Below are 24,745 nucleotides of genomic sequence, written 5' to 3' on the forward strand. Positions count from 1 at the left end.
TTTTCAGCTGTGCAGGCAGCATATTTGTACAAAAGTACAAATTTCATTTTTTTCAATGATGCTTTACCATAAAAAACATGGAAATGCATAAAACAGTAACAAACAAAAAGAAAAACACCCCCCACTGAATTTATTTTTTATATGCACTGAACTATGTATTTCAATTATTTATATAAGTGTTCTAGTATATATAAGCATTCAAGTATATATTTCTTTCATTGTCTGTCTGTCTGTCTGTCTGTCTGTCTGTATGTCTGTCTGTCTATTTGTAGGCCCCTTCCAACTCTACAAGTCTATAATTCCATGAAATCTGAGTTAATACAAGTCTGTTTCCATTCACTGAGCACACAACTTTACAACAACCAGAACTTAAATATCATAGCCAACAATGGTCAATGATTATGTTTTCCATTCATTGTACAGTGGTACCTTGGGTTAAGAACTTAATTTGTTCTGGAGGTCCGTTCTTGACCTGAAACTGTTTTTAACCACTTTAGCTAATGGGGCCTCCTGCTGCCGCCGCACCGCCAGAGCACAATTTCTGTTGTCATCCTGAAGCAAAGTTCTTAACCCGAGGTACTATTTCTGGGTTAGCGGAGTCTGTAACCTGAAGCGTCTGTAACCCAAGGTACCACTGTACACATTAACCCACTGATGCACAGAAATCGTGCTCTGGCAACGCAGTGGCAGCAGGAGACCCCAGTCGCTAAAATGGTGCTTCAGGTTAAGAACAGTTTCAGGTTAAGAACGGACCTCCAGAACAAATTAAGTTCTTAACCCAAGGTACCACTGTATATGATTTGGTTTGTATACAAAACATGCTGGGCTACATTTAGACCAATGGTTCATGCACCCTAAGGTGAAATATCATATACAGCTTACACTAGACAAATAACTTCCATTTGCTTGTATAAACTCTATACACATGGAATAATACACATCAGTTGGTTAATATTTATTTTAAAAAGCAATTGTTTTAAAGTATGCTCAGTGCGTGGAAATGGACATGTATTAAAAATTTATAGGCTACCATGACTTCTGAATTTACAAAAGCATTTACTTTTGCACTTGTTAACCAGGGAATATGCATTCTTGTTCTACCTTTACCCATCTGAGTTCCATCAGACCCTATCGCTGAAGCGGTCCAACCCCATGCATCTCGGATCTCAAACAGACAGACGTCTGTCAGGATGTCAGGAGCATTGGGGGGGGGCCCATAGCAACCCTACATTTCCCAGTGCTGCTGGCATCAGCAGCAGCTGCCACCTCCAGGCACCAAATCTGCATCCATCCATCCTTCCCTCCCATCTGCAGCTGGTATCAGCAAGTTGAGTGACTGGATGGATTAGACAGAGACAGAAGCTGGTTGAAAGTTCTTGGGTGGGTAGGCAGAGGGAGGGAGGAGTTGAACCTCTAATTAAAATCCATACTGAAGAAGCGCTGTGTGTGTGTGTGTGTGTGTGTGAGAGAGAGAGAGAGAGAGAGAGAGAGAGAGAGAGAGAGAGAGAGAGATGCTTGCCTCAAATTTACAGCTCATATTTGTGGCAAGCATTATGACTAACCAAGATTCCTATCCTGTGCCAAGGAAATCTGAAGCTCAGTGAAGTCTCTGTTGGTAGCTGGTTTGTTTCCCACCATAGCTGCCAGTGCTATACCATATCTTCTTCTGTTATGTATCCCTGCGTGACAATAATCTTTAGAAGCTGAGGTACTTGCCTGGAAGCTAGTTTCAAGGTGTTGTCAGAAACGTGTTGCACCTTATGTGCTAGGATAACAAACAGTGGTGTGTGCCTAGGCCTATGTAACCCTTTCTCTGCAAATCTTCCAAATTCTCCCTCACATTTTTAATAATAATAATGATTTATTATTTATACCCTGCCCATCTGGCTGCGTTTCCCCAGCCACTCTGGGCGGCTTCCAACAAAATATTAAAAATACAATAAAACATCAAACATCAAAAACTTCCCTAAACAGGGCTGCCTTCAGATGTCTTCCACTGGAATCACAGTGTCACTAGCAAGGATGTCTTTGACTGACTCAATAATAAAACTGACTAATGAACCTAAGTAGTTTCCACTGAAAAGCAGCTTAGATAACCTCACATCATGATTTTTCTAGACTCAATCATCTAATATGGAATTTCAGTGGTATAGCTGGGGGGGGAGAGAGAGTTGAATGTGAGAAATCTTAATTGGAACACTTTACATCCTCTTTATGTTTTATGCTATTAAGGAAGGGGCCTGCTTATGAAAAGAAATCATTTTTCAAGTCTCTGGATCCCCAACAAGCAATAAATGACACCAGAATAAGTATTTCCACTTTGCTGTTGTTTATCTCCGGAGTGCAATTTAGCTTCACTTGAGAGTCCATGGCAGGCTGAAGAATATCCTTGTTGATATGGGGGGGGGGGGCACACAAAGAACCAGACATTAATGGCAGGAAAGTGCTTTGGGGGCAATGTATCTTAATCCACTGCACCAAGGCGAGATCAACAGTGTTTTCTCCAAAAATAAAGTGAATTTAGGAGTGGAGTGTTTGAACATGAGGGGCAAAAGACTCTCAACCCTTGGCGTGGCCAGCCCAATACATTTTGAGGCCTGAGGCAGAGCATCAAATGTTGTCCCTCCCCAAGTCAAGGGGCATAACCTAAGGGAAGCCAAATGTGACAGACTCCCTCACTGAAAATGGAAGCTCGGTAAAGAGACCAGTTTTCTGGGTGTTTAAAACTATCCCTGTGAACAACAGTAGAGAGGCCTGCTCTAACTGTTTGTGGTAGTATTTCTTTATTAAATTGCAGCCAGTGAAGAATGTCTTGTGTTCACTTATTATCCCCCACTCAGAGGTTCAATGTAATGTGGAAGCACTTCTGATGCAAAGCTAGTTCTTTTATTTATTTTCACTCAAGGAAAATTTTAAGCTTGATGGTTTTTCATGTGAGGCACAATGCTTCGTATCAGGCAAACACTCTTCACCAAAAACTTTAAAATCTTAATCAGCACCCTTGTTTCACACTAGTCTCAGGATAGACTATTTCCACCTAGAATGGCTGCTAGTATTCCTATACCAAAACACTCTCACAGCCCCTTCTAAGATTTTGACTTTCCTCTCAGGGAATCAAACTGAGTTGCCCTGCCTAGCTGACCCTTAATCCTTATCAGAACAGGTCCCCCTCTCCTGCATGCCCCAATCTCTTTAACTGTCAAGTGCTGAATTTTTGACTCACCAGTCCTTCATGATTAACTGACATTCTGACTAGCTCTGATTGGTTGCTGGGTCACTAGCAGGCTGACTCAGGGCCTGTCCATCACACCAAGGTATTTTGAATTCCAAGGTAAAAAAAAATATGCCCTGGGTTCTGGAGAGCGCCTCTCTAAATTTTCATAGCTTATTGTAAAACATTAAAGCAGAAGGGGCTAACCTAAGGGCCTTCAGAAGTTGTTGGACTCCCACCTTCCAGTACCTCTGATCATTGACTATGCTGATGAGAATTGAAGTCCAACAACATCTGGAGAGCCACCTCTGCTTTAGCCACTGCAATAGCAGTGGTGGTGCAAGAGCTTTCTGAAACCAACCTGCCAACAGTGCTTTGCTCTATAGAAGGAGCTTATGTATCTCAGAACAAGACATGAGCAAGAAAGTCCCTGAGGTAAGCAACAGAAAGAGGAGGTGTCGCTGCTGGAACACACATAGGCCGACATTTCAGGCACTGAAATGTCTATCCTCCCAGTCTTTCAGTAATATGTGGTAGTACATGGGCTTTTTGTTCATTTCTTCTTTTGTTCATCATTTTTAGCCACTGTAGCAAACCACAGCAGCAACTCACACAGCCTCACAGCCAGAGTAAATACCCCCTTGACCTTTCTAAGGGAGGAGGTGGCAGGCCAAGCCAGTGGGCCAGGGAGATGCCAGTTTGCCAGGAGGGAGGCACAACCACCTCCTGAGACAATTGCCTCCATTTCCCTAATAATACAACTGTCCCTGGATCTTATGATGTCCAGCCTTGATGTCATTAGGTTTTCTCACAATCTGTGTTTTACTACTGTGCAGACTAATCCATGGAATTTGGAGTGGACCCTAACTCTGGCCTTCCTTGTGCAATCCTGAAATGTGGGTCAGAAGTATGGGGTCCAAGCGTAGGCATGCACTGAAACTGCTCAACTGAATAATACAATATGCTTTTTGGATGCAAGACTTTCTTAGTACTCTGACCCCAGAGACCCTTCCATGTCAGAATTCAGGTTCAGCCACTTACAGCCCCAGCCTGACCCAGACGGAAGGAAAATCTCCAGATACAATTACTAGCAGAGGCATTTTTTAAAAAAGAATGGTGGGGAGGTTAAAATGAGTTTTCGGGCTTTGTGAAGAGGTGGAAAAGCAATAACATGCAAAATATTGCAGCCATAATTAATGGCAAATTGTCTGAACTTCTTTGTCCTTGCTCTTAATAGAACAGCCAGGAAGGATTAAATGAAAATCAAAATGGATTGCAACTATTATAAAACCAAGATTAAAAACAAATGATACCAAATAACACATATTCACAAGGGGTACTGAAGGTTTGCCCAAGGGCTCAGCAAGGCAAATTGAATATTTGTTCTACTTGTTGGACTTGATTGTTTTAACCAATCAAGGAGATTCCTTCCAGAGTTCCTGAGTGTGAATCTTACCATTTCTATAAGTACAAGAAAGCAGGTTTTGAATTAGGGAAAGAGATGTAGAAGCAACACAGAGACATTCCAGGTCAACGTGTCAGTTAAATCATCTCTCATTCAAGCATTTCTACACATGTTGAAGCTGAATGGAAATCAATGTAACCAATGTGCTCTCCAGCTGTTGCTGGACTCAGCTCCCACCATTCCTAACTAATGGTCATGCTGGATGTGGCAGATGGGAGTTGTAGTCCAACAACATCCAAAGGACACCACGTTGGCTGTCTTTGACCTAATGCAGGCATAGGCAAACTCAGCCCTCCAGATATTTTGGGACTACAACTCTCATGATCCCTAGCTAGTAGGACCAGTGGTCAGGGATGATGGGAATTGTAGTCCCAAAACATCTGGAGGGCAGAGTTTGCCTATGCCTGACCTAATGCCTGGTTCACACATGCCTGTTCAATTATTGGTGTCTCATCACTTGGCTAATAGCATGTGGTGACTCAAGGACAGACGGAAGTCATCACTTGATGCAGCGGTTAAATAAATAAGCAGCTGTTATCTGCTTTAACTGCTATTTTAAATCTGGGGGGGGAGGGTTATGCTGTAATTTATTGATTTGTTTTAACCTGCCTTTGGAGAGTACCTACAAAGGTAAGCTGAAAATCCACGAAAATGATCCATCAGCAATATACATGCACATGTGACTCAGCCCTGGAACGGGAACAGAGAACTCTATGGGAATATATCTCAAACTGTGAATGGCGCAACATTCTATAGAAGTGAGTGTTTTGAGCTCCCATGCTGGTTCGGAGCATCCAAAACTGAGTCTGTGTGTCTACCTTGCACAACCAACAAATCAGATGAAGCTGAAGGAAAATTCTGTGGGTCGCCTTTGATTCCAAGAAAATGTGGGGTCAAGAAGCACTCCCACCAGGTCCATCCTAAGCAAGAAAACTTAAAACCCATCTACCACAGACATGATTATCTCTCTGAGAACCTCCGAGTCTCCTAGATCAGATTTGTCAAGTAAGTTTTTGGGCAATGGAAGTTGCAAGAGCAGGAGGGGAAATGGGTGCACGGACAGTTGTGGAACAGTGGAGAGCTGAGAAGAGATTGGAAGTCCCTGGATAAGGGTGGGGGCAGTTTAACTATATTTAGTCTTCTGCATGCCTCCAAATGTATGGGATGCACAGAACCTGCTGGAGGAATCCAGCTGGCTGTTTTCTCTTCCGTTGCTTCTCTGCAGCCAATTTCCATTTTAAAAAATCCACTGTCTGCATTGAAACTTCGCTGCCGTTCTATGAGCTTCCAACCTTAACCAGGTTGCCAGGTGTCTGAAGGCTTTTGTAGTCCAGGATCTAAGTGCTGGCAAAGGTTGCATTTTTTAATTCACCCGGGGAGCCAGAGAGATGAAGCAGTGCCCCGAGCAATACAACAAATCAGAGTGCAGTGCACCAGCCTGGGAAAACAGGGCAGCAGGTGTGAGCCATTAACGTTGCGGCATCCCAGCTACCTAATTGGCCGCGCTTCTGATACTTCGGCGCAGCAGTCACACGAAGGCCCATTGTTCCTGCAGACTCAGAAAAGCATTCCCATGTTGCCATGGGAACGACGACGCATTTAAATAATTAACGCATCAATTAGCCCTATCACTGAAATGTTGTGACTCGGAACCCGTGCAAACTGCCGTGGCATCGGGACATTGGCTTACTAGAGCGAAAGTGCCACTTTACATTACACCCGCCTGGGAATAACTGTTAGTGGCATATATAACATTGCAGCACTTCAAAAGATGGGAGGGTACGGCAGAGGGAGATTGCAATTTAGTGATTACATCATTCTGTGTTTCGAAATGGGCGTTTTGAATTTTAACGGAGCATTTGGCAACTTGGAAATGACATCTCACATTCCTTTGAAAGGAAAAAGCAGGGGGTGAACAGATGTACGGTTACTGTTTCAGAAACTGGGCAGCTGAAAATGACTATGGCAATATAAAATCATAGAATTGAAGAGTTGGAAAAATCACCCCAAAGGCCATCTAGTCTAACCTCCTGCCGTGCAGCCACCCACAGCTAAAGACTCCCTGACAGATGGCCATCTGTTCAGAAACCTCCAGTGAAGGAGTCTGTTCTGAGGGAGTCCATTCCACTGTCAAACAGCTCTGACCATTGGAAAGTTCTTCTTTCGCCTTTTTTGTGATTTGAATCCATCGGTTCAGGTTCTGCCCTCCGAATCAGCTCAAAACAAACTTGCTCCATCTGACAACCCTTCAGATATTTGAAGGTGGCAGTTTAATCACCTCCCATATCATCATCAAAGAAAGACAATCGTAAGACCTTTGCTATTTTAATCTATAGTCTGTCCCATTCCAATGGCTCAGACTGAGAGATTGCCTTCTTCTGCTACCGCTGCTGCTGCTGCTATTATTATTATCATTGCAAAATATTCATTATTCCAATGTCCAGACAAGAATGCTGTTGCTTCTCAGGGGCACTGACTTGGGCCACAGATTATGGGTGCCCAATGGCACCCACAAAGTAATGTGACGTCATGATGTCACATTATGTCAGAGTGCCGCAGCAGTGCTCCTGAGGCCTTGCAGGGCCTCAGAGCTCATGTCAGAGGTCTCACAAGGTCTCCAACATCACTTCTGGATTCTACCGAAAGTCACATTGGAAGCCTGACAGGGCCTCAAGCATTGATTCCAAGGCCCCACAGTGTGGGGGCCCAGGCACCCAGGGCCCCGTAAAGTTGGCACCAGTGTTGCTTATGTCATGAAAATAGCACCGTCCATGCACAAAAGGTAAGTATCCACAGGCTTTGGGAAACAGTAAGTTTGCAGAAGTCCAAAAATAAGACCCAGTGAGGAGAGGGTCTGCTCAGCAACTATGGAGTGCCACCTGACGGTAAAGGGGGGAGGAATGAACTGACCATGACAGAGAGACCGAAACAGTGAACACACCACAGTGCACCATGCTAGTGCTGGTCTCATTTGTAAAGAATGCTAATAGGTAAAAGCTAAAAGTGGACAGGCTAAAACAAAGATAACTTAAAACAGCAGAGCATTAAGTTTTCCACTTGGCTGAAAACGGGAAGAGAATGAGCCTGTTGCATCTCCCAAGATCATGGGTACGACCCCCACACTGGGCAAAAAGATCCCTGCATTGCAGGGGCTTGGGAGAAATTACCCTTGTGGTCTCTTCCACCTTCTGTGATTCTATCTCCCCGTTCCATCATTTGAGTCCCAGCACCCAAAAACCCCTTGTACTTGCCCATTATATTTTCAGTGGAGATGGGACAGAGGACAGGCCCTCTCATGTCGCTCTCAGGGCTTGGTCAGGGTCACATGGCAAACGATGGTCCTGGGGGTAAACTGGCCCTGGGCTGTCATGGACTTTTCAAAGGAGCCCTTCAGTTTGAGCCTTCAGATTGGTTACTTGAAATAGACAACAAACATAGCTGGCATAGGTTCAACATTCTATGGCCCAGTTCATGAGCGGCATTTTGGACAAACTGCAGCTTCTGCAGCCACACAGAACATAAGAGCATGAGAAGAGCCTGCTGAATCAGGCCAATGGCCTATTTATTCCAGCATCCTAGTCTCGCAATGGCCACCCAGATACCTGTGGGAAATCTTCAAGCAGGACCTGAACACAAGAACATTCTGCCCTCCTGCGACTACCAGCAAGTGGTCTTGCAGTAGTTCAGTATGGATGTAACCAGGGCATGAATGGGAAAGGTCAGGTCCATCTATTCTAAGTAAGGCCACAGCTAGCCAAAGATGGATAAAGCCCTCCTAGCTACCTCCTCAAGCCTGACTATACAAACAGACATAACTAAACTAATATTATTACATATTTGATTCCAGGATGCTAAATGCGCTCCTTCTCAACCTAAGCTACTTCACAGGGTTGTTGTCGGGGAGAAGAAATGGGATACTCACTGCCTTGATATCCTTGGGGTAGGATACGAATGTAATAAATACATGAAATGGGTGCATAAGCCCAGAGTGCATTTACATATTGATAAACCACAGCTGATTGTTGCATCTGAATGCAGTCAGAGTGCTCAGATGAAATGTGATGAAGAGACAGTGGGAGTAAACAGGCTTACATCTGTGCGGCGTCCACTTAGTTCAGTCTGACATTCCTGTTCAACAAAAGATGGCTACAGTACTTGAGGGTTTTCCATTTAGCAGACACTCTGGGTGTAAATGGAAAGAGTGCTTTTTCATGAAGTACAACACAATAGTTTCCTCATGGACAATTTGTACTCCCGGTATGAAAGAGCGAGTGTCACAGCTGGGTCTCTTCTTTATTTCAGTGCACTCTAAAAATGGAGAACCTGAAGAGTGCTAAACAGGTACAGCTACCTTCCCCATGCATGAATAACAGGGGACATGCAGACAAACTGCCTCTTAATGACAGTACATATATGTCCTTGCAAAAATAAAAAAGTACAGGGTTTTGTTCTTGCAAAAAAAGAAAAGTGGGGTTTTTTTAATAAAAAAAAACAATGTTTTAATTAAGCAATGTAATCTACAGGGCAAAGTACTCAACAGAACACTTGAACATTGTTCCCCCCTGCCTTATTGAACTCAGATCCGGCTAAACAGCAGTGGAATATTTACCTTTGTAACCTGCCCTCTACTGATCTTCTTCTGCTCCCATTCTCATCCTTTTCTGCATATTAAAAAAGAAAGGCTTCATCACTTTTTTAGGTTGTTAACCATCAAGCGGAGCTTTGTGGGGTTTGTGGCACAATCAGGTTTCTGGAAATGCTTCAAATTAATATGGATAGCCATCTTATTAATGAATTGGATCCAGAATTCTTAAATGTCACTGAACTGCAACTCTCATCATCCCTGGACATAGGAACCAGCTCCTAGAGGTCAAGGTCTCTTCACACACACCCCAAAGTCAATGGGCATTGCCATTCAAATGGTGTATGCGTGCCCTGTCATGTGATTGATTGTGCAGGGCAGGACTTATTTCCCCCCCCCCCCAAAAAAAAAAAATCAGGTTTGCACCCTTGTCCCTGGAGATCTTGTCTGGTTAATTCACTTGTAATGCTTATCATTTGTAGCAGCCAACAATTGCCTGTGAGGTGGGAACAGATTATGTCCAATACATTCTCTCACACATGGGTAGGCAAACTAAGACCCAGGGGCCAGATCCGGCCCAATTGCCTTCTAAATCCAGCCCACGGACAGTCTGGGAATCAGCATGTTCTTACATGAGTAGAATGTGTCCTTTTTAAAAAAAATGCACCTGTGGGTTATTCATGGGGCATAGGAATTCATTCTTCTTCTTTCAAAATATAGTCCAGCCCCCCACAAGGTCTGAGGAACAGTGGACCGGCCCCCTGCTGAAAAAGTTTGCTGATCCCTGCTCTCACATATCAGCATTCCTCGGTGGTCTCTGCCATGGGTCTCAGCTTCTCTTGAGCAACTTGACACTCTCGTTTTTGCCTTTTGCTGCTCTAATACACACTGACCAGAAATAGGGTACCCATTTTCCATCAAGATTCTTTTTTCTAGGTTAAGCATGGCCATTCCCTTCAGTATACCAAACAGGATTTGCTTTCTAAACCCTTTGTAATTTTTGTAGCCAGTGTGGTGTAGTGGTTAAGAGCGGTAGTCTCGTAATCTGGGGAACCGGGTTCGCGTCTCCGCTCCTCCACATGCAGCTGCTGGCTAGTCACACTTCTCTGAAGTCTCTCAGCCCCACTCACCTCACAGAGTGTTTGTTGTGGGGGAGGAAGGGAAAGGAGAATGTTAGCCGCTTTGAGACTCCTTAAAGGGAGTGAAAGGCGGGGTATCAAATCCAAACTCCTCTTCTTCTTCTCTATATTTGCTGCTGCTGTTGTTTGTTGTTGCCTTCCAAATTGTCAAGATTCTTCTTGAACTGAATCATTGAATTATCCTCCTGGATTACCTAGTGTTGTTAGTAATTGTTCTCTCCAGAGAGTTATAACAATAATGGAAACTTGTTAAATGTGAGTGGTTGATTTACTCCTCTCATTTTTAGCTATATGAAAGTTATTCTCTTTCCCTTTGAGATTATCGGTGTTAATTTCTTTGTCTTTGCGCATGCAGGCACAATTCCTTCAGGAGGCACCTGCCAAGGCAAATGCAGGTGTCCAGCATTGATTTTAACATGGGGACAGATCCTGTTTTACAAAGAGGGGAGACAACTACCAGCATTGGAAGGATAAAACCGGAACTTTATAAACAGAAGTCTGTGGATTCAGAAGGCCAGAAAGAGGATGTGAAAACTTGTGGGAAACTCAACTTTACCCTTAAGTATGATTATGAAAATGAGATGCTTTTGGTTACCATTGTCAAAGCCTTGGAACTACCAGCTAAAGACTTCACTGGTACATCAGATCCCTATGTGAAAATCTACCTTCTTCCAGACAGGAAAAAAAAGTTTCAGACACGGGTTCACAGAAAGACGTTAAACCCTGTCTTCAATGAAACCTTTCAGTTTCCTGTAGCCTATGATCAACTTTGCAACAGGAAACTACATTTCAGTGTATATGATTTTGACAGATTTTCTAGACATGATATGATTGGAGAAGTCATTCTGGATAACTTTTTTGAGGTCTCCGATCTCTCTAGAGAGGCCACAGTATGGAAAGACATCCATTGTGCCACTGCAGTAAGTAGCATATCTCAAAATGTGATACGTGATATAAAAAGTTCATGAATTATTATTCGACAGCATTGTACTTTGTAGGACAAAGATCATTTCACCAATATACTAAGATTCAGGTGCATACTTTCCCCACATCAATATCTGCCAGATAGAAAGATGGTAAATATCCTGCACTTTACAGTTGGGAGGAGAGTGTTCAGTCCTGTCCTATCTCAGATAAGAACATAAGTGTCCTGCTAGTTCAGATAGCATTCAGTTTTCACAACGGCCAACCAGATACCTTTGAGAAGTTCAGGCTTCTGTCCTCTCAGCAGATGGTTTTAAAAGGCATACTTTTTCTGATCCTCAAGGTAGTAGTACGCAATTATCATAACAGGCAGCCATTGATAGCCCTACCCTCATGATTTTGTCTAATCCCCCTTTAAAGCTGCCCAAGATGGTGGCCACCACTACAAATTCCACTGCTTTAACTAAACACTGTGCAAATAAGTACTTTTGTCTATTTTACAAGAGAGGGGTTAGTTATACCTATCCACTTTCTTCACACCATGAAGAAGTACTGTGTGAAAAAGTACTTTGTTTTGTCTGTCCTGAATCTCCCGAATTTCAGACTCATTGGATGACCCCCAGGTTCTAGTATTATGACAGAGGGAGAAGTTAGGCCTACCAAATTTCTCCACAATATACATAATTTCATACAACCCTAAAATGGTTCCCTTTATTCACCTTTTCCCCAGCTAAGCTATAAAAAAACTCCAACTACTGTAATCTTTCCTCATGGAATAATTGTCCATCTCCTTGATCATTTGTCTGCACCTTTTGTAGATCCCAGTACAGATCTTTATGGGATCCATTGTTTACCTCTTTCCCACTATAAAAAACGGTTCATCTATTCCTAATTTTTGTTTCATTACCTTTGAACCAGTCACCACCATTAAAAATGTCCCATCATCCTTTGGCTTCTCAGCTGCATGTTGTGAATGAGAATGGACAATGTCCATGAGAATATCAATGAGAATGGACAGACATGGAGTCTGTCATGAAAGAAAATGTCCTTGAGGCAGTCAAGGAGTATGTGCTCTTTAAATGTGCTCTTTACACATTGGGAGCAGGATGTGTGCAGGATGGAGATAATCTCTTTCTGATCGCATTAGAAATGTATGCCCATGAAATCATGATTTTTAATCAATCAATTTACTCTTAGATTTCTAAAAAGAAAGCAATACATTAATGTAACACATAATATCAGAAAAAGCCATAGAATGGACCTTAGACAATTAAACAGATATACAAAAAATAGGGTTGTGTACAACTTGGTTTGACTCACAGCAGACTCACTGAAATTAATAGACCTAAGTTAGTCATGTCCATTCATTTCAATGTATGAAATTTCAACAAGTCTTTTAAACAAAGATCTGTCCCAGTCTGGAATTGTTTAAAATATACTTTTAGATGTTTTAATTCTTTTAGCCCTTGTATGTTTGCTGCCCTGAGTTCCATTAATAATACAATGACATACCCTCCAACATCCTGCTGATCAAAATCAGGATGCTCAAATTTTTTGGGTCCCAAGTTCTCATGGGAGTTAGTTGACATCCCTCTTGGCAATCACTAACTGATGGCCACCTCCCTCTACCCTTCACCCTCAAATGCTGAAGGCAGTGTGTCATTTTGGGGGGAGAAAATGGTGTCCCTCACCACCACCACTTTTTAAAATGACACCACCACACACATATGCCCTGGAACAACGCTGTTCCTGGGGCATTCAAGGAGGCGGAGAATGACAAGTGCCAACCAGTAGCCACCGAGAGCTGCTCTTCAGTTATTCTTAAAATAAAGTCCAGCAACATCTGGAGAGCCACAGGTTCCCAGCCACTGCTCTAAGCATCTCTGAGATACTACATCAGTGTTTCAATGAACTGAATATGGAGAAAACGCTACACAAAAAGAAGGGGAGAGTTTCGTTATAGATAGCACTCCTCAAATATATAGGGGTGCCACATTGATATGCCTGGTCTAGAACATACAAATAGGTGTCAGCCCAACCTAATGCTGTGAATTTAAGGGTCTACTCAGAAGTAAATCTCATTTAATTCAGTGGAGCTTACTCATTTAGGGTTGCAACTTTAATCAATGCCACACTGCAACTTTCTCCATATCCTTTGATACGCCTGCGACTTATGTAAATACTGCATCACATTAAATACTTCAGACTGATGGTTTTAAAGAACTGATGGTTCTTTAAAAATATCAAAATGGCCCACCAGCATGAAAAAAAGAGTGAGGCCATCATACCCTATACAGAGCCTCAAGGATCATCCAGTGCTTCATTTTGAGCAAGACTTTTGTCCTCTAAAATAGAACACTATCGTTAGAGACCTGCTAATACGCATGCAGCTGAACATTATTGCTGTTCTTGCCTTCTGACATTAGTACAAGTGCCTTCAGCTCTCCGAGACACACAAGGCCAATTATAGTGTGTGGCTTACTGTGGCTGTATCCTGATTTGCTGGTAATGAACTGCTTTTTAGAATTTTAAATAATAACCTTGCCGCTTTGCGGAAAAAGAAGAAGCACGGATTGAGAGCTCCAACCTTTCAGCTGGAAATGAGTTGCTGTGTGCAGCAAGCAAAGCTTTCTCTGTAGATTTAGTAACAAAGGTCAGAGTGGTTATCCGGCTAGCTCAGCCTACTCTGGATGGCACCTGGTCTCCAGGGTCTCGGGTGGAGACCTTTTATCATTTTGCACCACTTCTATATGATCCACTTAATTGGAGATGCCAGGAACCGAACCTGGCCTTTCTACAGGCAAAGCAGGCCCCCACCCCTGATCTAAGGTTTGCAGCCTTCAAACCTGTGGGCTCTACATTGGGGTTTTACTAAATCATCAACATCCAGCCCAAACCAGGTGCAAAGTAGTGATGTAGGGGGTGGGATGAGACGTACACTTAGAATTAAGGAGCAGGGTGCATCTGTTCATGGGGCCAGCACAGAAATTTTATATTATTTGCCAAAACTGAGCTCAGAGTCATTTCACCCAAATATTCATTTCTGGTTGCCCCCATGAAAACCTTTCTTTCAGCGGTCTAGCACCCCCACCCGCAGGTTCTTTTTTCAGTTGCTATTGTTAAACAACTGGAGGAAGCAGAAAGTCCTGGCCTCCCCCTGGCTAATCTACAAATCACCCAGAAATAGTTGACCTGCCCCTGTTCTCCGGTGCCAACCCAAGTTTCTTGTTTCATCAGGAGCAGTTTCCTCCTTCCAGTGGCAACTCCAGGATTTTGGAGCCATTCAGGCTTCTTGCCATCAGTGGAGTCCATGAACTCCTAGCTGATCAACACAAGATCAAGAATCAGGGCATGCTGAGTAGACTCAGCCCTGATGTTCACCACATGTTGCCCCTTGCTCCACCCACCACTGGCGTGGAGGTCCCTCCGTCCAGAAGGTTGCCCATGAAGGAATGTGTCCCTCAAGCTGGAAAAGGTGGCCCATTCCTGTTATAACCTATGTTTTTGTTTGTGCTTGTTTTTTTCAGGAAAGCATAGATTTGGGGGAGATCATGTTTTCCCTTTGTTATTTGCCAACAGCAGGGAGGATGACCCTCACAGTCATCAAATGCAGAAATCTTAAAGCTATGGACATCACTGGCTCATCAGGTAAGTGCAATGTTCCTTTTCGCTTAGCTTCACCTGTGGGTGGTGATGACTCTCTGGGGAAGGGCTCTTACCTTCAGGATTTCAGGGCATTTGATCTTGAGTTCACAGACGAGGAGAATTCAACAATACGTGGATCTCTTATGTTTCTTTCCTTCACTTTTGAAAACAAAAAGCAAAACAATAGACAGTCTGAGTGGAAGCAACTGCTTAGCCCTCTCCTTTCCTGTCAGTTCCCAACACCCACAGCTCAAAATTGCCTCCCCCAAGCTGCTTTTTCTTGAGCAGGGGAAAAGATTCAAGGGAGCGAGAGGAATTCTGTATCTTCCCATGATTGATTGATTGATTGATTGATTGATTGAGGAAGATTACTCTGAGCTGGAAAAGTACTCGGGGACACCCTTCTTCTGCCCAGATGAAACCTTCCCTCTGTTTGCTTTGGGTTTAAACAATGTGTGAGACTCTGTGTCATTTTAGCTTCCGGATAACAAACAAAGGAATACCATCATGTGCTTTATTTCCTCATTCCAAGACCTTGACATATTCCTGATAAATGTCACTTAGTGCACTACAAACGCCATTAGCAATGTTCTTAACTTGTGACAGCGTCTGTGCATTTTGCAGCTGCTTTAGGATGCAATTCTATACATACATATATACATACATACATCCATACATAAATACATAGAAGTATGTTCTGTTTAGTTTGCTGAATTAGTTTGCTATCCATGCTTCCATTTGTTCCGTGTTTTCTTCCGCTTGTCTTGGTGCAGATTAGTACATGTTTTGTCTGGGATTCTGAGTCCTAATGCCACACCTTGCTCTACAGTGGCATAGCGTGGGTTGCCATCACCCAGGGTGGGGCACGTGTTGCGGGGGGGAGCACACAGAGACCACAAAGGGTGAACAGAGCCTGGGAGGCACTTTCTCGCCTTCCTCTTCCTCCCTCCTCAGTGGGTGGCAGTGGTGGCACCTTCCCCCTTCCTTCCTCTCAGACAGATAGGCTGGCTGGCGCACAGGTGGCCGTGGTGAGGCACAGGGGTGGGGCCACACTGGCAGGCACTCAGACTGGCAGAGCTCGGGGCTGCCCTCAGGCAACCCGCTGTTGCCCACCCACCCTGGCCCCCCTTCTGTTGTTGCCATGGTAGCTGCCTGCTGCTGCATCTAAGCCTTCTTCTCCTGGGGGTTGCCCTGCTGGTGCCTCCCACCACTCCTCTGCATCTAGCCAGTCTATGACAGTACCAAGAATTCAGTTTGCTTGGGGGGAGCTTATATGAAGTTGCACCACACAGTCATTCCAGTGCATTTTCCCATCACTCTTTATTGCAAAAAAAAAAGTCCACTTTTTCAAGTAGGTGGTCTCACAAAAGCACGAAATCCACTTTTTATTAAGCCACTGGAACTTGCAGGGATGTGACTGAATCCCAGCCAAAAACAGTGACAATCTGCACCCCAAATGACATTGCATCTGGTTTGGCATGTTGGGCTTTTCACCACCCTGAATAAATGGGTGTCATTTCTGGATACAAGGACATAAGGCAAGCCTGCTGGATCAGCCAATGATCCTATTCTCACAGTGGCCAACCAGATACTTGTGGGAAGCCTGCAAGCCGGACATGAGCATAAGAGCACTTTGCCCACCTGTGATTCCCAGCAACTGATATCCAGAGGCATAATGTCTCTGACAAGGAAGAGAGAACATAGCTATCATGGCTAGCAGCCACTGTTGAGCACATCATCTAGTGTACATTGGTGATAGGAGACAGGCTTTGCGTGCAGAAGGTACCAGACTTAATTCATGGTGTCTCCTGCTCAGAAGGATTCCTGCTTGAAACCCTGGAGAGCCACTGCCAGTTGGTGTCAACAGAACTAGATAGACCAATGTCTTGACTTCATATAGGGCAGCTTCCTCTGTATTTGTGGTGGAACCAAACCTTCTACATGAGAACTGTTGATGTCCTCCTACCCGGTTGTGTTGACCTCCGTTCCTGTTATCTCAGATCCATATGTCAAAGTGTCCCTGATGTGCGATGGTCGGCGCCTGAAAAAGAGAAAAACAACTACAAAGAAAAACACTCTCAATCCAGTATACAGTGAGGCCATCGTTTTTGACATCCCTCCAGAGAATGTGGACCAAGTCAGCCTCTCCATCGCTGTTATGGACTATGACCGGTATGCTGCATTTTTCTCTTTTTGATTTTTTTGGGGGGAGGGAGATTCAAGAAGAGCAGGTGCTATAGTAATCTGTTGTTGTTGTTGTTGTTGTTGTTGTTGTTGTTGTAAGAATAATAATGACAGGTGTTATCTTTATACTGACCTAAAGCAGGGACTTGCTGGGTATACAAGGTATAAGGCAGTCTGTCAAGTAAACTGCTCCTGAGCTGTAGACAGTTTTGCATGTACCAAAAACTTGTATTTTGCCCAATAGCAGATTGGTAGCCTAGGCAAGCCCAACAAGCAAGGTGCTATATAGTATGTTGGCAGTAGTTTACCCCCGCAAGCAACCTAGTCACCATATTCTGCACCAATCCAGACCCTCCAAGTGTCCCTAGTTTCCAGGGACGTCCCTGATTTAGAGAAGCTGTCTTGGTTTCTGATTTGATCCCGGAATGTCCCACTTTTCCTTAGGATGTCTCTATTTTCATTGGAGAAATGTTGGAGGGTATGGAGTTATCCGACCCCCGAGCCATCTGAAGGCAATCTTGTATAGGGATTTAAAAAAAAAAAAAAATGCTTAATGTTCTGTTATGTTTCTATATATGTTAGAGGCTCCCCAGAGTGGCAGGGGCAAACCAGTAATATGTGTGGGGTATAAATAGTAAAATTATAATTATGGAATAGGACGTCCCTATTTTCATTGGAGAAATGTTGGAGTGTATGCCACTCTTTGGACCAACCTCAAGGATAGCCCCACAGAGAGCTCATGGCAGCCTTATACATATGATAAGTAAAGAAATAATGGTAAGTAGGTAGACACTTTCACAATAGGTTAAAAACTGAGAAATAAACAACTTTCTGGCTTTTAGAAGACATCTGAAGGCAGCCCTCTTTAAGGAAGTTTTAATGTTTGATGTTTTATCATGATTTTAATATTCTGTTGGGAGCCACCCAGAGTGGCTGGGGAGGCCTGGCCAGATGGGCGGGGTATAAATAAATAAATTATTATTATTATTATTATTATTATTATTATTATTATTATTATTATTATTATTCTACCAAACTGCTGCTGTGCAGGCTTGCTTCAGAATCCTGAATATTAAGGATTAATATTAATTATTAATTTCTTTACCTTTCCTTACTAAATGTAAAATAGATCTAGCTCTCGGGGCTAATGGTGCTTTTCACCAAAAATAATAAATGTTAAAGGGGCACATTTGAAAGTGTGCCGGGCAGTATAGAACAGAAAATCCACTGTTGTCAAGATACCTACAGAGCATGATGGATAGATGGAGATGTGTTCATGCTGACACTTTGCTGAAGCAGAACAGGTGGCAGTGGGTGCATCATTACAGCGCAATTGGAATGACTGTTTGGTTGATTAAAATTTAGTACTGTGCCTGCTTTTCACCACCATCAACACAGTGGGATATACATGTATACTCAGAAGTGTGCCCCATAGAATTCAATGGGGCATACTGCAAGGTAAGTGTATACAAGGTTGCATGCGGCCTTAATCTTCCCAATAATTTATATATATATAAAATGTTCCTGGTGCTTTGAGGTGTAAATATCTAGCTTTTCCTGTCACAGAATATGGCTCCTCTCCCTATCATTTGCATTATTTGTGGACGCATGGCATTGTGGATAATCTTTGGACGTCTTGTTCTCCACCTTTAATCCTAGAGTGGGACACAATGAGGTGATTGGAGTATGTAGGGCTGGACTTGACGCTGAAGGCCTTGGAAGAGACCACTGGAATGAAATGCTGGCGTACCCCCGCAAGCCAATAACCCACTGGCATCCCTTGGTAGAGGTAAGAGGAGTAAAGAATCTCTTCAGCAGCCTACTCCTCATTGTCACTATTTTATGTAATACCTTCTTCACAAATTTGTTGTTGTTTAGTCATTTAGTCATGTCCAACTCTTTGTGACTCCATGGACCAGAGCACGCCAGGCACTCCTGTCTTCCACTATCTCCCACAGTTTGGTCAAACTCATGCTGGTAGCTTCAAGAACACTGTCCAACCATCTTGTCCTCTGTCGTCCCCTTCTCCTTGTGCCCTCCATCTTTCCCAACATCAGGGTCTTTTCCAGGGAGTCTTCTCTTCTCATGAGGTGGCCAAAGTATTGGAGCCTCAGCTTCAGGATCTGTCCTTCCAGTGAGCACTCAGGGCTGATTTCCTTAAGAATGGAGAGGTTTGATCTTCTTCCAGTCCATGGGACTCTCAAGAGTCTCCTCCAGCACCATAATTCAAAAGCATCAATTCTTTGGGGATAAGCCTTCTTTATGGTCCAGCTCTCACTTCCATACATCACTACTGGGAAAACCATAGCTTTAACTATATGGACCTTTGTTGGCAAGGTGATGTCTCTGCTTTTTTCTTCACAAATAGGTCTCTCTATTTCATGAGGCAGCATTTTTGTCAAATAGAAATGTGAAGGGAGACCAAAAAAAAAGAGGTTAAGTGCAGAACAACGTACGAAAGAAGATGCTAAAAATCTTTTCCACCAAACAAAGCTGAGAAGCTGTTTTGTATTAGGCATTTCATTAAATTATTTGAAAAAGCCTGTAGAAGAGAATGCAAGTTCAATTTTTCAATGGCTTTCTTTTACATTCTATGCCACCTGTTAACAACATTCATACTGGTGTATTTCAGACAAAAACAAAACCAGAAAATCTGGGACTGAATTCTCTGCTGTTTCTTTTCCCTTCTTTTCTAAAAAAAAAATAAAATGCTGAATAGGATCAGAATTATAGGAAAGTTTTTGAAAACACTTTCTCAATGCAAACACCATTTCCCCCAAATTAAATGCCATTTGCTCTGTTGGGAGAGGCATATGGCATTAACCCCACTGTAGCATGGACTAAAATGAGGAGAAAAAATATTACTGGATGCTTCTAAAATGTATGCAGGAGTGAAATCCAACTTTAATCCCAAAAGACAATGTAAACATGTAAAGAGACTATAAATAAAATGGCCAAGATACAATCATATGCACCCATATCTATCCAGGATAATGCCTGAACATCAAACTGATGTGACAAGCAATAAATTGATAATGTTTGAGACCAGACACATTGCAACCCAGTGAGTCTTCTTCATTGGTCAAGACATTTTTAACACACAATTTGCCACACACACAAAAATAGCCACTTGGCTAATCTTTATAGATGATGAGGTGAACTAACCACACGTAACTGCAAAATTGCTATGCACACCTTGGGCTCATGAATATAGAAGATGGTACTTTTGTAAAGATGCCCAGGGCATCCTCCAGATCTCCAGTTTTAGATGTCAGCTCCACCACCAGTCTTCTCTGACCCCACGATAATGCACCATTTAATATTCAAATCCAGTAAATATATCTTCTTTTTGGACCAACAGACGCTTCTAGAAGACTCTCCAGTGCTCTCTCATGTTGAACAATTGGCAATAATTCAATCTGGATTAAATCTGGTGCCACAAGATGTGGTGGTGGCCTCTATCTTAGATGACTTTAGAGGGGAATTAGATATCTTCATGGGGTAAGATGGCTGTTGATCACAATGGCAAGGTGGAACTAGTAGTCCTTTGAATGCTAGTAGCTGGGGAGAAAAGTGGGGGAGGGCTCTTGTGGACTTCTGTGAGGAAACTGGTTGGCCATTATAAGAAACAGGATGCTGGACTTGATGGACCTGTGGATGCAACAGGACTCTTCTTAAAATATTCTATTTCTTCTAGTTGCCAGGTCGAGCAACCAGTTTTGACAGTCAAGGATCTTGCTCATCACCAAAACCACCACTTACACCCTAGCTTGAACAGTGGATTCTTGATGACCAGCTTCACAACAAGCTCACCATGTCTATACGCTTCAAAAGGTTTGGGTCTAGCTGATGACCTGCAATCAGATTTTTGCATTTTGATCCATTGTATTTCTACTGCATAATAATACCATTAATTCTCATTCTTAACTTACCTTTCACTTGAATACTTGTTAAAGATGTCATGAAAAGACGTCATTTCTTTCTTTGTTTGAACAAGGCATTCAGAAGGACACAAGTATAGGTGGGTTTAAGGTCTTGAAAGCAACATAATGCTCATGATAGCACAAATTGTGTCAACATAAAGCTTTCTGTTGTACTTTCCTTTCTTGTGAACTCGCCTCTAAGTGGTGACAATTTTATATATTACATAGAGGCAAAAACAGGTTTGACACTGGGTGAATCTTGTATTGGGAACTGCAGTCTATCACAGCTCCCTAACGAGTGTGCCAAACATTCATACTGTATTTTTACATGTACACTAGTATTTCTTAAAATCCGCCCCCTTTCTGAATGTACTGTACATTCTGTGGTCCCAATACAGAGTGGGATTCAAAGAGCCTCCTTGAGGAAGTTCACATGAGCATCAGCACTTCCAAGAATCACCAATCTGCCCCCCACTGCAGTCTCCTTCCAATTGTGCTCAGGAAGCTGGGGTGCATACCAACACTGAATGAGGGTTGTATCCAATATAGTGCTAAAGTCACTTTGCGGTATATTTGTTCCACTGGTGAAATGTTTGGCACAAAATAAATGCAGTTGCACCAAAAACTACATAAGCAGGTTGCTGGTAACTTCTCTGTAAAATAGATTGTGCAATCGGTTGTGCAATGAGTTTCCTTGAGCTCAACAGTTGGGTTTGATTCCCCTGTTGTGTAATGTGAAAACTCGCCCACCTGCTAGTGCATGAGCCCTTGCCCTAATACACAGAGAACATTGGATGCAGCCCCTGTTCTCCATTGGGTTGTCCCTGTTTGCTGGGTTGAATCTGGGCCTGAGAGCCAGAAGAATGCCAGCCGTGCAACTGAGGTGCAGAGCTGCAAGGGAAGATTTCGTGCGAAAAGAGCTTTTCCCCTTCTCTCCCTCATGCAACCCAGCTGGAAAGGTTGGTCTGCTCCCCAGTTAGCCATTCAGCCAAGGAAAACAGGAGCTGCTTAGCCACGGATGGCCATCTGGCAACCCCCATCTGCTCCTGTGATTTCTCACACCCTTTCCCCAAAGTTTAAGAAATGCTGGTGTACGCCAAGATGTCTTATGTGTAAATGTGAAACTGAAATGTGTAAAGTAACTTGTGTTTGGGCCCAATGTGTGCTGTGTTATTAAATGCACCTTTGCATTTAAAGTGTGTAGGCTTGGGGGGGGGGGGGGGCTTTTTAAAAAATGCAGCCCCTGAGGATGGATCTGATAAGTATTGGGATTGTAGCAACTGGGGAAGAGGAGTTCTATCCCTCTTGCCTACTGTGGTCCTGTCAAAGATTATTTCTCTGGATCTTCTATTTGCATTAGGAAATCCCCAATAATTATCAGCCCAACAATCCCTGCTTGCTTTAACACACACACATACAAAGATGCATTAACCATCACACCAAGTTTGGCCTTTAATTTGGCACTTTAGCCTCTAGGGCTTTGATATAGCTTTGCTTTGCTATATCAAAGGGGCAACTCTTTGACACTTTATTGTATTTCAGCTTAACTTCATTGATGTGATTGGCCTGGAGGATTCATAATCAGACATTTGGATGCAACAAGAGCTTAACATAAGCATTTATGAAGTTACAGTGTGAATTCACTAGAAGTTTGGGGCACACAGATGTTCAGGCAACCAGAAATGTAAAGCCTTCAAAGAGTAGCACATTTGGGAGGGGGCAGGGAGAGAGAGAACGAAAAGAAAAGAAAGTGGCCATCAATTCAGGAAGGCAAAAAGTCTTTCTTTCTAAATGGTACCAGGATGCATCTTGTTCTGGGATGCAAATTCAGTGTTGTAAGTTGGAGGGCTAAAATCTGTTTTGCTTCAATGTAGCAGGAAGTCAGCAAGCCAAGCTTTGTTGTCTCCTGAATTTGAAATTAAAAAGTTGAAACTTGTGGAGCTCTGTTCTCCCGTGTTAGTTTATGATGGCTTAAAACATTCTTATGTTGACTGCTGACGGCATTCCACACAAGCACACCAGTCATTGCAATAGATGTGTGGAAAGGTCAGTGAATCCTTATATTCAGGAGAAGCATTGAAAGAAACTCCAAAATTAAAACATTTGTGCAGCAGAAACTCACCAGAGCCTGCTGTTTGTGAAACCCTAAACTTGTGTGCCTCGCTTCAGGTGTGATAGAGATTTATTATCTCCATGCAGGAAAAATGTCAGGCATGAAGCAGCCCTCTTTCAGAGCTGGTCTTGCCATGAGATAGAAAGAAGTAGACAAGTGCAGAGCTTGATATAAAGGTGATCGATTGGTGTGAGGACTTCAGGTTGATTCTTTTTTCTGCAAATCAATTGCCTAAATTGATTTGACCCTTTTGCTGATCACATTTATTTGCCAAATGTCCAATATAAAATCTGTGTATGGGCTTCATTTCCAGCTTCCATCATTTCCAAAACCAATCATGGTACAGTCAACTTGCAACTTATGCACATTTAACTTGGCTGGGGGGGTGGGGATTAACCGGGGGCTATCACAATCCCACCCACCATTTGCATGCACATTGAGAGAGTATTTTGAGGTGCTGGGAGAGTGTGTTTTGACTATCCATGATTTTGGCTTTATGAGCTATCCCCGGAACATAACCCCTGCGTAAGTTGCAAGTCAACTATATACACAGTGGTTTGGATCCAGGCTGTAGCCCTATTTAGGCATTAGAAGTGCCCATGTTTGAAGAGTACATGGAGGGGCAGTCCCTGGTCCCAATATCTGCTCTAAGCCTTTGTGCATTTGCAAGGGATATTCCAAATACATTCAGCAATACGTGTTTAGACACGGTATTTCTCTGCAGTTGAGACCCTGGATTATGCAGAACCTGAAACTGCCAGGATGATTTTAAGCATGTTTTCATCTCCATCAGACCTTCATGCTTAATGCACAGAGGTTAGGAGTGATGGTGACATTGGGGGCAGAACCAACATGCGCAGCCTTGCTTCCCAAGCGCCCACCCCACCCCACCCCCACCCCCAATGTTCTTTGAGCACAAAAAGTGACAATGCCTGAATGGGGCTTAAGTTAGTCACACTTCGGTCCTAACAACATGAAATCAAATGTGGAGCAGTAGTCATGACTAATTGATAGGACTGAGATCAACAGGACTCCAGATCCTACCCATAGTATGCACAGTTGCACCTTGGATATGTCTGTTATCACTTTAATAAACCAAATTGGCTTTTTTTTAAAGGACATTTGGGTGTTTAAAGTTATACTCTACTGGTGGATATGATTGATAACTAATGGTGGTGGGCAATTCTGTAGAGCAGGAGTGAGGAATTTGTGGTGCACTTGTTGGACTCCCATAGATCCCTGGTGTATGGGGCCCTAGCCCATGATGGCTAGGGCTGATGGGAGTTCCCTATCCCTGCTGCAGTGGTAGCAAATGGCCGAGGTCCAAGTAAGCCTCCTTCCTTGTCTACCCCAACTGTTTCATAAAGTAGGCCGCAAGTAAACCTGCTCTCCTGCTCTGCTGTTGCTGCTTCCCTCTCTCCCTCTTTCTATCCCTCTTCCCCGTTTTTAATTTTAGGACAGGAAGTAACACAACTTTGATTGTTTTAGGCAGCATTCACAGGTCATGTGAAGGACAGGCTAAAATAAAGATGGAGGGAAACAAGGTGGTTTGGTATCAT

At 43.2% G+C, this 24,745-nt stretch overlaps 1 protein-coding gene across 2 annotated transcripts in view; it reads left to right on the forward strand.

The window, feature by feature from the left end:
• The window catches only part of SYT10 (synaptotagmin 10), a 35,821-nt gene extending 12,255 nt beyond the window's left edge, over positions 1-23,566 (forward strand). For both annotated transcript variants that reach the window (XM_083401507.1, XM_083401508.1), the window contains exons 3-7: positions 10,753-11,317; positions 14,849-14,969; positions 16,967-17,138; positions 18,810-18,939; positions 20,848-23,566. In XM_083401507.1, coding sequence (XP_083257633.1) covers positions 10,753-11,317; positions 14,849-14,969; positions 16,967-17,138; positions 18,810-18,939; positions 20,848-20,919 — 1,060 coding nt within the window. In that variant the 3' untranslated portion in view covers positions 20,920-23,566. The remainder of the gene's footprint in view (positions 1-10,752; positions 11,318-14,848; positions 14,970-16,966; positions 17,139-18,809; positions 18,940-20,847) is intronic.
• The last annotated feature ends 1,179 nt before the right edge of the window (positions 23,567-24,745 follow it).

The sequence above is a fragment of the Podarcis tiliguerta genome (genome assembly GCF_965153285.1).
Source record: "Podarcis tiliguerta genome assembly, chromosome: 10".
NCBI classification, from domain to species: Eukaryota; Metazoa; Chordata; class Lepidosauria; order Squamata; family Lacertidae; genus Podarcis; species Podarcis tiliguerta.